Raw genomic sequence first — 13,356 nt, forward strand, 5'->3', positions numbered from 1 at the left:
GGGTGAAAGTGTCCGGACTGGAAGGGGGGAAAGTGTCTGGACTGGAAGGGGATGAAAGTGTCCGGACTGTAAGGCGGTAAAAGTGTCCGGACTGGAAGGGGGTGAAAGTGTCCGGACTGGAAGGGGGTGAAAGTGTCCGGACTGGAAGGGGGAGAAAGTGTCCTGACTGGAAGGGGGGGAAAGTGTCCAGACTGAAAGGGGGTGGAAGTGTCCGGACTGGAAGGGGGGGAAAGTGTCCGGACAGGAAGGGGGTGAAAGTGTCCGGACTGAAAGGGGGGGAAAGTGTCCGGACTGGAAGGGGGTGATAGTGTCCGGACTGGAAGGGGTGAAAGTGTCCGGACTGGAAAGGGGTGGAAGTGTCTGGACTGGAAGGGGGGGAAAGTGTCTGGACTGGAAGGGGGTGAAAGTGTCCGGACTGGAAGGGGGGGAAAGTGTCCGGACTGGAAGGGGGGGAAAGTGTCCGGACTGGAAGGGGGTGAAAGTGTCCGGACTGGAAGGGGGGGAAAGTGTCCGGACTGGAAAGGGGTGGAAGTGTCCGGACTGGAAGGGGGCGAAAGTGTCCGGACTGGAAGGGGGCGAAAGTGTCCGGACTGGAAGGGGGGGAAAGTGTCTGGACTGGAAGGGGGTGAAAGTGTCCGGACTGGAAGGGGGTGAAAGTGTCCGGACTGGAAGGGGGTGAAAGTGTCCGGTTTGGAAGGGGGTGAAAGTGTCTGGACTGGAAGGGGGAGGAAAGTGTCCAGACTGGAAGGGGGGGAAAGTGTCCAGACTGGAAGGGGGGAAAGTGTCCGGACTGGAAGGGGGGGAAAGTGTCCGGACTGGAAGGAGGTGAAAGTGTCCGGACTGAAAGTGGGGAAAGTGTCCGGACTGGAAGGGGGAGGAAAGTGTCCAGACTGGAAGGGGTTAATTCTGACAACGAATCATTCTAACAGAACAAATACGAGGAAACAAAATGATTTACTTAGCAAGTGAATCCGAGACAAAAGGAAACAAATGTTTCCATCTTGCACATCTCTAATGATAATGCCTTGTTGTCATGGAACCCCAATCCAGATCCAATCAATCTGGAAGACATGGAACCTCTGGAATGGAAGTCAATGTACGGGTTTATCCAACATATGTATGTATTTGTACCACGTGTTTTATTTTTGCAATTCAATCCTTGATTTCAGATCCATGCAAGTCCATCACATGTAGAGTCAAGGAAAAATGCAAGATCCAAAACGGAAATGCGGTCTGCGTCCCGGATTTCACAGGAACCTGCTGGGGCTATGGAGACCCCCATTACCACACTTTTGATGGCCACAACTTTGACTTCCAGGGCACCTGCACATATATCCTCTCTAAATACGATGGTAAAGATCCTGGCTTGGTGCCATTTACTGTGGAGGAGAAGAACGAGAACAGAGGTAGCCAGGCCGTGTCATTCGTTAGGACCGTCCGCGTCTCCGTGTACGGCTACAAGATCACCCTTTTGAAGGGCGAATTTGGTAAAGCTAGGGTAGGTTGTCATAAAAATGTTTTTTTAAACATTTATTTTGTTTGAAAAAGAACACTGAAGACAATTTTGTATAGTATGGGCAATAGTAGACACTAAACCGGGCTTGGTTTGGTAAATGTTGAAGACAGGGGCGGACTGACAACTCATGGGGCTCCCGGGCAACAGGGGATCATGGGGCCCCTGTGTCCTCATCCACACCCAAAAAAGCCTATGAAAAAGCCAATGAAAGGTACCAGGGGCATCTCATGGGGCCCCCTACTGACCCCGGGCCCTCGGGCAGTGCCTGAGTGCTTGAATGGTCAGTCCACCCCTGGTTGAAGGTAAGTTACCACTCGTCCAAATGGCTTCCTCCATTCATGTGAATCAGGAGAGCAGACATTTCATGTACTTTGATGGGGGGCCTGAGATGAAGAGATCCAAGCACCTCTGTATTGCAACGGAGAGAGTTGGTCAGCCAGTGAATGGAGAAGCCATATGGCTGGAGGTGGCAAAAAACGTAACCCACCAAGGAGAACGGAACAGGAACAAAATGGGGTCAGCAACAGCTCGGTGAAGCAGTACCAATACAATAGGCAGAGGTGGAGTCAAGGACTGGACAGGCAGGCAAATCATCAAGCACTAGTAGTGGCTGGCAGAAATCATGGTTGGGTAACAGGTTGGGGCCAACGCATGAGCAGGCAAGCAGATAGAGGAGAACCACAGAATATTCAGGGAACAAGCAAGATCATAAACAGTCATTAGGTTCAGATACAGAATTGTATCTGATCCTAAGGCGTATTAAGACCCAACCTGGTCAGGGACTGGCCAGGTAGGCAAATCGTCAAGCACTAGTAGTGGCTGGCGGAAATCATGGTTGGGTAACAGGTTGGGGTCAACGCATGAGCAGGTAAGCAGATAGAGGAGAACCACAGAATATTCGGGGAACAAGCAAGATCCTAAATAGGCATTAGGATCAAATACAGAACTGTATCTGATCCTAAGGCGTATTAGGACCTTCACTGGTCAGGGACTGGCCAGGTAGGCAAATCATCAAGCACTAGTAATGGCTGGCAGAAATCATGGTTGGGTAACAGGAGGGTGTCACATAAATCCAGTGAATTCTTCTCCACCACTTCCTTGAAAGCTACTATAAGAAGGGAAGTTTGGAGATCCATCGTCTGAGAGCCTACAGTTGGGAATCCATACACCATTTGATTGTCTAGTGTGATTTGACCACCCAAAGTGGAGGCCAACACCTTCTGGTGGAGTGGAAAATTCCCATATTACTCAGGAGTGGTGGAGAAGAATTCACTGGATTTACGTGACACCCTCCTATGGGACTCTCACTCATTTCCAAGCCTTTGGACTATATTATAGCCTGTATTCACATAATTGGTACACCTGGTGTTGGGAGAGCACTGTATGAGAGTCCCATAGGAGGGTGTCACATAAATCCAGTGAATTCTCCTCCACCACTTCCTTGAGAGCTTCTATAAGAAGGGAAGTTTGGAGATCCATGGTATGAGAGCCTACAGTTGGGAACCCATACACCATTTGATTATCTAGCGTGATTTGACCACCCAAGGTGGGGGTCAACATCTTCTGGTGAGCGGAAAATTCACATACCACGATATTGCTTATTTTGATTTGTTACCATTCATACAGCATTTGAGTTATATTTGTTTTTTATTCAAAATCCAACCTTTATTCTTGTATCCTCTTTCACTAAACAGGTGAATGATGTCATCACCAACCTTCCTGTCAGTCTGTTAGATGGAAAGATCTCAGTAGGCATCAGCGGCCTCAATGCTGTTTTAAAAACAGATTTTGGCCTACAGGTGACCTACGAATATAACTTCCACGTTGTGGTCACGCTCACCAGCAGCTATTACGGCCTGACACTCGGTCTGTGCGGTAACTTTAACCAAAACAGCAAGGATGAGCTCCTCACCTCCGATAACAAAGTAGTCACCAAAATCGTCGAATGGGCCAAGAGTTGGAAAGTCAATGACCGGGATCCCTTCTGCTTTGACTCTTGCCCTGGTCAAAATTGCCCAACTTGCAACGATGCCAAAAAGAGCCTGTATGGAGGTGACAACAAATGTGGTCTTATCAGCAAAGCTGCAGACGGGCCTTTCAGAGAGTGTCACCCTACAGTGAGCCCAGACAACTTCTTCGATAATTGCTTGTATGATGTCTGCATTAACAACGGAGCTAACCAGTTCCTGTGCCAGGCCCTCAGTGCCTATGCTAACACCTGCAGGAAACAAGGAGCTAAAATATATGACTGGAGAACACCATCTGGTTGTCGTGAGTATTAAGTCATATATACCCCAAAAATTGTTCTGATCGATCGTTGATAATAATTGGTTTCATGATGGAATCCTCAAAGTCTCCTCCAGTGGCTGCCTGATGTGTGTGTGATAGTGCTGGATCTATAGATCATGAGAGAAGACGGACGCCGCTCAAACCAGTCCTATCAGGTCAGGATATGTGTGATGGCCTCAGCCCAGTGGTGTATTTAGGCTTTGTGCTGCCCTAGTCCCCCCCCCCGGCAGAGAGAGCCTGACACCGACCAACACCAGACCCCCCTTCCCACGGAGAGAGCCTGACACTGACCAACACCAGACCCCCCTTTCTACGGAGAGAACCTGACAGTGACCAACAACAGACCCCCCTTCCCACGGAGAGAGCCTGACACCAACCAACACCAGATTCCCCTTCCCATGGAGAGAGCCTGACACCGACCAACACCAGACCCCCCTTCCCATGGAGAGAGCCTGACACCGACCAACACTAGACCCCCCTTCCCACGGAGAGAGCCTGACACCAACCAACACCAGATCCCCCTTCCCATGGAGAGAGCCTGACACCGACCAACACCAGATCCCCTTCCCATGGAGAGAGCCTGACACCGACCAACACCAGACCCCCCTTTCCACGGAGAGAGCCTGACAGTGACCAACAACAGACCCCCCTTCCCACGGAGAGAGCCTGACACCAACCAACACTAGATCCCCCTTCCCATGGAGAGAGCCTGACACCGATCAACATCAGATTCCCCTTCCCATGGAAAGAGCCTGACGCCGACCAACATCAGATTCCCCTTCCCAAGGAGAGAGCCTGACAGTGACCAACAACACCCCTGCCCCGTCCCCACTCCCACCTGGGAGAGCCTTCCACTAATACCCACCCCCCCCCCTGGCAGCAGAGAGACACTCACCTTCACAGCTCTGGACATCCCCATGAACAACAGTCGGGCTCTGCATACACCTTCAAGCAGCCCGCAGCCTCTCTCGGATCCCACCCAGTCCACATGCCACATATGTCCCTTCTTCTGGGGGTCAGTGCTGCCCCCCTAAAAAATGCCGCCCTAGGCAAATGCCTTGTTTGCCTTGCGGTAAATACACCCCTGTATATATATTTATATATGTATGTATGTATATATATATATATATATAAGTGTGTGTATATATATGTGTGTGTGTGTTTATATATATATTATTAGGAGTATTAGGATTATTATTATTATTATTATTATTGTTATTATTATTATCCGGGATTATTATTATTTAGGATTATTGGGATTATTATTATTATTATTATTCAGGATTTATATAGTGCCAACAGTTTGCAAAATGAAGGTAGACGCTACAGTTACAATACATTTTGGTACAATAGGGCCCAGCTCATTAGAGTTTACAATCTAGGAGGAAGGGTTGAGTGATACAAAAGGTAATAGCTGTGGGGGGAGGAGCCGATGGAGAAAATAAATGGCAGTTTACTAGGTAGAAGCAGGATAAGCTTCTTTAAAGAGAAAGGTTTTCAGGAATCAACTATAGGTGGATAGTTTAGGAGATGGCCGGACAGATTGAGGTAGGGAGTTCAATAGGATGGGAGCAGCTTGGGAAAAGTCCTGGAGGCGAGCATGGGAGGAGGTGACCTGGGAACTAGAGAGCAGAAGGTCTTGGGAGGATCAAAGAGAGCAGTTTGGTTGATATATATATATATATTTACTTCCGATAATCTATATATCCTCTTTTATGTATATTTCAGCTTTACCATGTCCAGCAAACAGCCATTATGAATTCTGCGGTAATGCCTGTCCAGCCACCTGCACCGACCGTACAGCCCCATCCCGGTGCACTGAGGACTGCGTGGAGACCTGTCAGTGTAATGAAGGCTTTGTCCTTAGTGTTGATAAGTGTGTTCCTGTTTCGAGCTGTGGATGTTCCTACAAGGGTACCTACTACCAGGGCAATGAACAGTTCTGGGCTGACGACAACTGCCGTTCTCTCTGCAAGTGTGACTCCAGCCTCGGCATGGTGGTCTGCAAGGAGAGCAGCTGTAAAGCAAGCGAGCGTTGCACGGTCACAAATGGAGTCCGCGGCTGCCAACCCTTAAGCTATTCTACTTGCACAGGTTCTGGAGATCCTCACTACACAACCTTTGATGGCAAGAGATTTGACTTCATGGGTACCTGCATATACCAACTGGTTGGCGTGAGCTCCAGTGATAGTTCATTGACTCGTTTTAATGTTAAAGTCCAGAACAACAATCGTGGTGGGAACAAAGCCGTGTCCTACACCAAAGTCGTGACCCTGGAAGTTTATGACACGGTCTTCACAATGACCATGGACTATCCACGTCGAATTCTGGTAAGTACCAACGTTTCTTGGTGGATGGATGGTAGATAGATAGATAGATAGATAGATAGATAGATAGATAACCTATTCATTAAATTTTCTTTTTTTTGTAAGGTTGATGGCGTTGTCACCTCTTTGCCATTCTACTTCCAAACCGACAAAGTGGTGGCCTATATCAGTGGTACACAAGGCATTTTGAAAACAGATTTTGATGTCACTGTTAAATATGAGTGGTACAGCCATGTGGTAGTCACCATACCTAGCACCTATGCCAACGCTGTTCAAGGCTTGTGTGGAAACAACAACAAGAACCCCGGCGATGACTTTAACATGAAGGATGGAAAACCGGCACAAAAGGCTACTGATTTCGGTAACAGCTGGAAAGTCGGTGACGTTGCCGGTTGTAGCCCTGAATGTACTGGAAGCTGCCCTCTGTGCACCGATGCTCAAAAACAAGCCTACAAGGGTGACAGCTACTGTGGACTTATCACCAAGGCCACTGGGCCTTTTGCTCTGTGTCTCTCAGTCGTCGACCCAGCACCTTATCTGAATGACTGTCTTTTTGATGCTTGCCAATACAAGGGACACCCGTCTTCATTCTGCAAAGCCATTGGCCTCTATGTGGCTGCATGTCAAGCTGCCGGAGTGAGCCTTCAGGAATGGAGAAAACCGAATTTCTGCAGTAAGTTATATATTAGGAATCATTATCTACCAACAGGGTTAGGAGAAGTTCAGAATTTTCATTTCCCCCATATTTTGGCATTTATATGCTCACCGAGCGCTTTATTAGGTCCACCTTTCTAGTGCCAACAAAAACTCCCCCACACCATGACACCACCACCAGCCTGAACCATTGATACAAGGCAGGATGGGTCCCGCACACCATGACATCACCACCACCACCAGCCTGAACCATTGATACAAGACAGGATGGATACCCCACACTATGACACCCCCACCACCAGCCTGAACTATTGATACAAGGCAGGATGGGTCCCCCACACCATGACATCACCACCACCAGCCTGAACCATTGATACAAGGCAGGATGGATCCACCACACCATGACATCACCACCACCAGCCTGAACCATTGATACAAGGCAGGATGGATCCACCACACCACCACCACCACCACCTGCCTGAACCATTGATACAAGGCAGGATGGGTCCCCCACACCATGACACCACCACCAGCCTGAACCATTGATACAAGGCAGGATGGATACCCCACACTATGACACCCCCACCACCAGCCTGAACCATTGATACAAGGCAGGATGGATCCACCACACCACCACCACCACCACCACCTGCCTGAACCATTGATACAAGGCAGGATGGGTCCCCCACACCATGACATCACCACCACCTGCCTGAACCATTGATACAAGGCAGGATGGATCCACCACACCATGACACCACCACCACCAGCCTGAACCATTGATACAAGGCAGGATGGATCCACCACACCACCACCACCACCACCTGCCTGAACCATTGATACAAGGCAGGATGGGTCCCCCACACCATGACACCACCACCAGCCTGAACCATTGATACAAGGCAGGATGGATACCCCACACTATGACACCCCCACCACCAGCCTGAACCATTGATACAAGGCAGGATGGGTCCCCCACACCATGACATCACCACCACCTGCCTGAACTATTGATACAAGGCAGGATGGATCCACCACACCATGACACCACCACCACCACCAGCCTGAACCATTGATACAAGGCAGGATGGATACCCCACACTATGACACCCCCACCACCAGCCTGAACTATTGATAAAAGGCAGGATGGGTCCCCCACACCATGACACCAACACCACCACCAGCCTGAACCATTGATACAAGGCAAGATGGATCCATGCTTTCATGTTGTTTATACCAAATTCTGACCCTACCATCTGAATGTCGCAGCAACTGTCTGCCCATTCTCCTCAAAACTCTAGCACCAACAAGGCATTTTTCTCCACACAACTGCCGCTCACTGGATGTTTTCTCTTTTTCGGACCATTCTCTGTAAACCCTAGAGATGGATATGCATGAACATCCCAGTCGATCGGCAGTTTTTGAAAAATACTCAGACCAGCCCGTCTGGCACCAATAACCATGCCACGTTCAAAGTCACCTAAATCCCGTTTCTTCCCCATTCTGATGCTCGGTTTGAACTTCAGCAAGTCGTCTTCACCACGTCTAGGTGCCTAAATGCATTGAGTTGCTGCCATGTGATTGGCTGATTGGAAATTTGTGTCACCGAGCGATTGAACAGGTGGACCTAATACAGTGGCCGATGAGTGTATATTTGAATTGTGAATTTATCTCTTTGCTAGGTGTTCCACTTTAAAATCTTTTTTATTTAAATCGTGTTAAAGTCATTTCAATACATATAACTCTTTTGATTAAATCACTTGAGCTCCGGAAAATTTTACCCCCTTCATGACCAGGTCATTTTTTTGCTATTCGGCACTGCACTACTTTAATTGCAACACTGTACCCAAACTAAATTTATATCATTTTTTTCACACAAATAGAGCTTTTTTTTGTGTGGTATTTGATCACCGCTGTTTTTTTGGTTTTTATTGTTAATATTATTATTATTATATAAATGAAAAAAGACCTAACATTTTTTTACTTACATTTATTACTTTCTACTATAAAACATATCCAATTAAAAAAATAAAATTTCTTCCATTAAATCATAAATTTAGAAGCAAATTTCTTCCAAAATGTATTTTGCTACCTGCCTTTGGCAAAAAAAATCCCAATAAGTGTATATTAATCGGTTTGTATGAAAGTTATAGTGTCTACAAACTATGGTATATACAGGATATTGAATTATTTATTTAGTTTTAATACTAGTAATGGCAACGACCAGCGACTTATAGTGGGACTATACTGTGGCGGGCAATCTGACACTAACTGACACTGGGTGGGAACTGACTAACTGACATCACCAGTGACACTAGTACAGTGATGGGTGATAATACTATACACTGTCACTGTATTATTGACACTGGCTCGGAAGGGGTTACCATCTTGGGGTAATCAAGGGGCTAACTGTGCGTCTAGGGCCCCATTTAGACGGGGCAGACCCCTGCTGCTGCAGAGCGGACACAGGCACAGCCCTCTGTTTTCTATGGAGCGGTCAGATGGAAATAGACCGCCTTTCCATTTCCACCTGACTGTCATCCGATATGCCGGATTCATGGGGATCCCCATCCGTCTGTTTTTAGCATGCAGGATCGGCTTGGTGTCAGCGGACCCATGTCCATAAAGAGCTATGGATGGTCCGATCTGATCCTCCTGAAAAACTGACAGGCGGATCCGATCAGACCCTCAGTGTGAAAGGGGTCCAACAAGTATTTGCTGGTTTTCACTACAAATCGGTTTGTTTGCGAGGAAGAGAAACAGAGAGATCATTCCCTCTGTTCAGAGCCCTGTGTTGTTTGTCAACACAGGGCTCTGTGCTGTGATTCAGCACAGCCGATCGGCAGGTCCCAGCCATGAATCATTGGCCGGGATTTGTTTGCAAGGAAAAGAAACAGAGAGATCATTCCCTCTGTTCAGAGCCCTGTGTTGTTTGTCAACACAGGGCTCTATGCTGTGATTCGGCACAGCCGATCAGCAAGTCCCATTGGCCGGGATCTGCTGACAAACTCCCGCTATGTCAAATCACAGGGGAGTAGGCGGGCGGGGGGGGTACCCAACCCGGAAACCGCTTTCGATGTACAAGTACATTATTGGGCCTGTGCGGACCCGTAAATGTAGTGCGGCAGGTCCCAAAGCAGTTAATGGGTAAATTTATAAATCCTTTGTTGCATGAAAGGCAGGAACATTCGGTCAAACTCGACTTATGTTTTCGAATGCATTAACTCCTGCGACATCACCTCCATCTGGTGGCCAAACGGTCAATGGTCAAGTAGGCCCTTGCACGACATAGTTGTTGGTAGACCTAAAGGAAACTGTACGATAGTCATGTGACCTGAGCTTTAGGTTGCCCCCTAATGCATTTCATGGATCACCTTATGAGGTGTGTCTTCGAATGAAGATCCACCAAGTACTGATGAAATGCATTCGAGGGCAACCCAAAGCTCAAGTCACATGACGATTTCTGGTTTTCTGGGTGTTTCTCCATTTTCATTTTTTTGCATTTCCTCTTAGGTATGTCCTGCCCAATCAACACTCACTACGAGCTGTGCGGAAATGCCTGCCCCGTCACATGTCGTGGCCTCTCCTCACCCACTGGCTGTGACTCCCCTTGCAAGGAAGCCTGTTATTGTGACAATGGATTTATTATGAGTGGTCACAAGTGCATGCCCATCCAGGACTGCGGCTGTGTCTACCAGGAGAGGTATTACCAGAAGAACGAGGTCTTCTACCCACAGGGTAAGTGCAACCAGAAGTGCCGTTGTGGGGCAGATGGCGTAGTTAACTGCCAGTCAGAAACATGCAGCTCCGAAGAAGAATGCAAACTCGTCAACGGAGCTTGGGGATGTCAACCCAAGGAGATCGGCAGATGCGTTGCCTCAGGAGATCCACATTATATCTCCTTCGACGGTCTAAGGTTCGACTTCCAAGGCACTTGCACATATACCCTTGCAAAGGTGGTGGCTGATGATTCCCGACTTGAGAACTTTACCGTGGTTGTGGAGAACGAGAGTTATGGCGGTGGTTCAGTGGCCGTGACCAGACTGGTGGTGGTATCTGTCTATGGTTACAAGGTAGCCATCGAGAGAAACATGAGAACCAAAGTAAAGGTAGGTGATTTCCACTAATATCGGTAGTTTTCCATTTGTCCTCATAAATTTCTTTTTTAGGATTGAAACCCAATAAACATCCACAATAAAACTATTCATCTTCTTATAACATAATTAGGAAACTTTTTCTTTTTGGTTATCTGGTTGACTCTCTAGATTCTGTCCTATTGTGATAGACAGACAGACAGACAGACAGACAGACAGACAGACAGGTAGATAGATAGATAGATAGATAGATAGATAGATAGATAGATAGATAGATAGATAGATAGATAGATAATAGATAGATAATAGATAGATAGATAGATAGATAGATAATAGATAGATAGATAGATAGATAGATAGATAGATAGATAGATAGATAGATAGATAATAGATAGATAATAGATAGATAGATAGATAGATAATAGATAGATAGATAGATAGATAGATAGATAGATAGATAGATAGATAATAGATAGATAGATAATAGATAGATAGATAATAGATAATAGATAGATAGATAGATAGATAGATAATAGATAGATAGATAATAGATAGATAGATAGATAGATAGATAGATAGATAGATAATAGATAGATAGATAGATAGATAGATAGATAATAGATAGATAGATAGATAGATAGATAATAGATAGATAGATAATAGATAGATAGATAGATAGATAGATAATAGATAATAGATGATAGATAGATAGATAATAGATAATAGATAGATAGATAGATAGATAGATAGATAGATAGATAATAGATAGATAGATAATAGATAGATAGATAGATAGATAGATAGATAGATAATAGATAGATAGATAGATAGATAGATAATAGATAGATAGATAGATAGATAGATAGATAGATAATAGATAAATAGATAGATAGATAGATAGATAATAGATAATAGATGATAGATAGATAGATAGATAGATAGATAATAGATAGATAATAGATAGATAGATAATAGATAGATAGATAGATAGATAGATAGATAGATAATAGATAGATAGATAGATAATAGATAGATAGATAGATAGATAGATAGATAATAGATAGATAGATAGATAGATAATAGATAGATAGATAGATAGATAGATAGATAGATAGATAGATACATAGATAGATAATAGATAGATAGATAATTGATAGATAGACAGACAGATGGACAGATTGCTTTTAACCACCCCCTGGGCACTATTTTCATCTACTGATACCAACAATGAAGCATATTTCTCCCTACTGATACCAACAAAGGGGCAGAATTCCTCCCAATGACACCAGTGGTGGAGCACAATTCCTCTAAATGACACCAATATTGGGGCACTGTTCCTCCCACTGATACCAAAGATGGAGCAGAATTCCTTCCAATGACACCAATGATGGAACAGAATTCTTTACAATGACACCAATGATGGGGCACTATTCCTCCCACTGATACCAATGATGGAGCAGAATTCCTTCCAATGACACCAATGATGGAACAGAATTCCTTCCAATGACACCAATGGTGGAGCACTATTCCTCCCACTGATACCAATGATGGAGCAGAATTCCTTCCAATGACACCAATGATGGAACAGAATTCCTTCCAATGACACCAATGGTGGAGCACTATTCCTCCCACTGATACCAAAGATGGGGCACTATTCCTTCCACTAATACCAACAAAGGGGCAGACTTCCTCCCAATGACACCAACGGTGGGACGCTATTCTTCCCACTGATACCAAAGCGGGGGGTACTATTCCTTCCATTGACACCAACGAAGGGGCAGAATTCCCCCCAATGACACCAGTGGTGGGGCACAATTCCTTTAAATGACACCAATATTGGGGCACTGTTCCTCCAACTGATACCAATGATGGGGCACTTTTCCTCCCACTGATACCAACGAAGGGGCACTATTCCTCCCACTAATACCAACAAAGGGGCAGACTTCCTCCCAATGACACCAACAGTGGGATGCTATTCTTCCCACTGATACCAAAGTTGGGGTACTATTCCTTCCACTGACACCAACGAAGGGGCAGAATTCCCCCCAATGACACCAGTGGTAGGGCGCTATTCCTTCCGCTGATACCAAAGATGGGGTACTATTCCTTCCACAGTTACCAAAGATGTGGTACTATTCCTTCCACTGATACCAACGAAGGGGCAGAATTCCTCCCAATGACACCAGTGATAGGGTACTCTTCCTCCCGCTGATACCAAAGATGGGGCATTATTCCTCCCACTGATACCAAAGATGGGTCACTATTCCTCCTACAGATACCAATGATGGGGCTCTATTCCTCCCAATGACACCAATAAGGGGGCCCAATGACACCAATGATGGGGCACAATTTGTTCCGCAAACACCAAAGACGGACTGTTGTTTGTTTCCACTGACGTCGGGAGCTTTTCTGTTCCCAATGGCCACAGTCCAGCCTCCCTTAATTCTAAAGGACAGTAAAACTGGCCCTTCATTTA

The 13,356-nt window shown here is 46.0% G+C and overlaps 1 protein-coding gene across 1 annotated transcript in view; it reads left to right on the forward strand.

The window, feature by feature from the left end:
- Positions 1-13,356, forward strand: part of LOC149438478 (IgGFc-binding protein-like) — a 63,707-nt gene that overhangs the window by 39,879 nt on the left and 10,472 nt on the right. The window contains exons 12-16 of the mRNA XM_089659816.1: positions 1,170-1,498; positions 3,211-3,787; positions 5,534-6,135; positions 6,238-6,805; positions 10,300-10,895. Coding sequence (XP_089515942.1) covers positions 1,170-1,498; positions 3,211-3,787; positions 5,534-6,135; positions 6,238-6,805; positions 10,300-10,895 — 2,672 coding nt within the window. The remainder of the gene's footprint in view (positions 1-1,169; positions 1,499-3,210; positions 3,788-5,533; positions 6,136-6,237; positions 6,806-10,299; positions 10,896-13,356) is intronic.

Source organism: Staurois parvus, unplaced genomic scaffold, assembly GCF_062004578.1.
Source record: "Staurois parvus isolate SC_StPar_1 unplaced genomic scaffold, SC_StPar_1.0 ptg001191l, whole genome shotgun sequence".
In the NCBI taxonomy this organism is placed as follows: Eukaryota; Metazoa; Chordata; class Amphibia; order Anura; family Ranidae; genus Staurois; species Staurois parvus.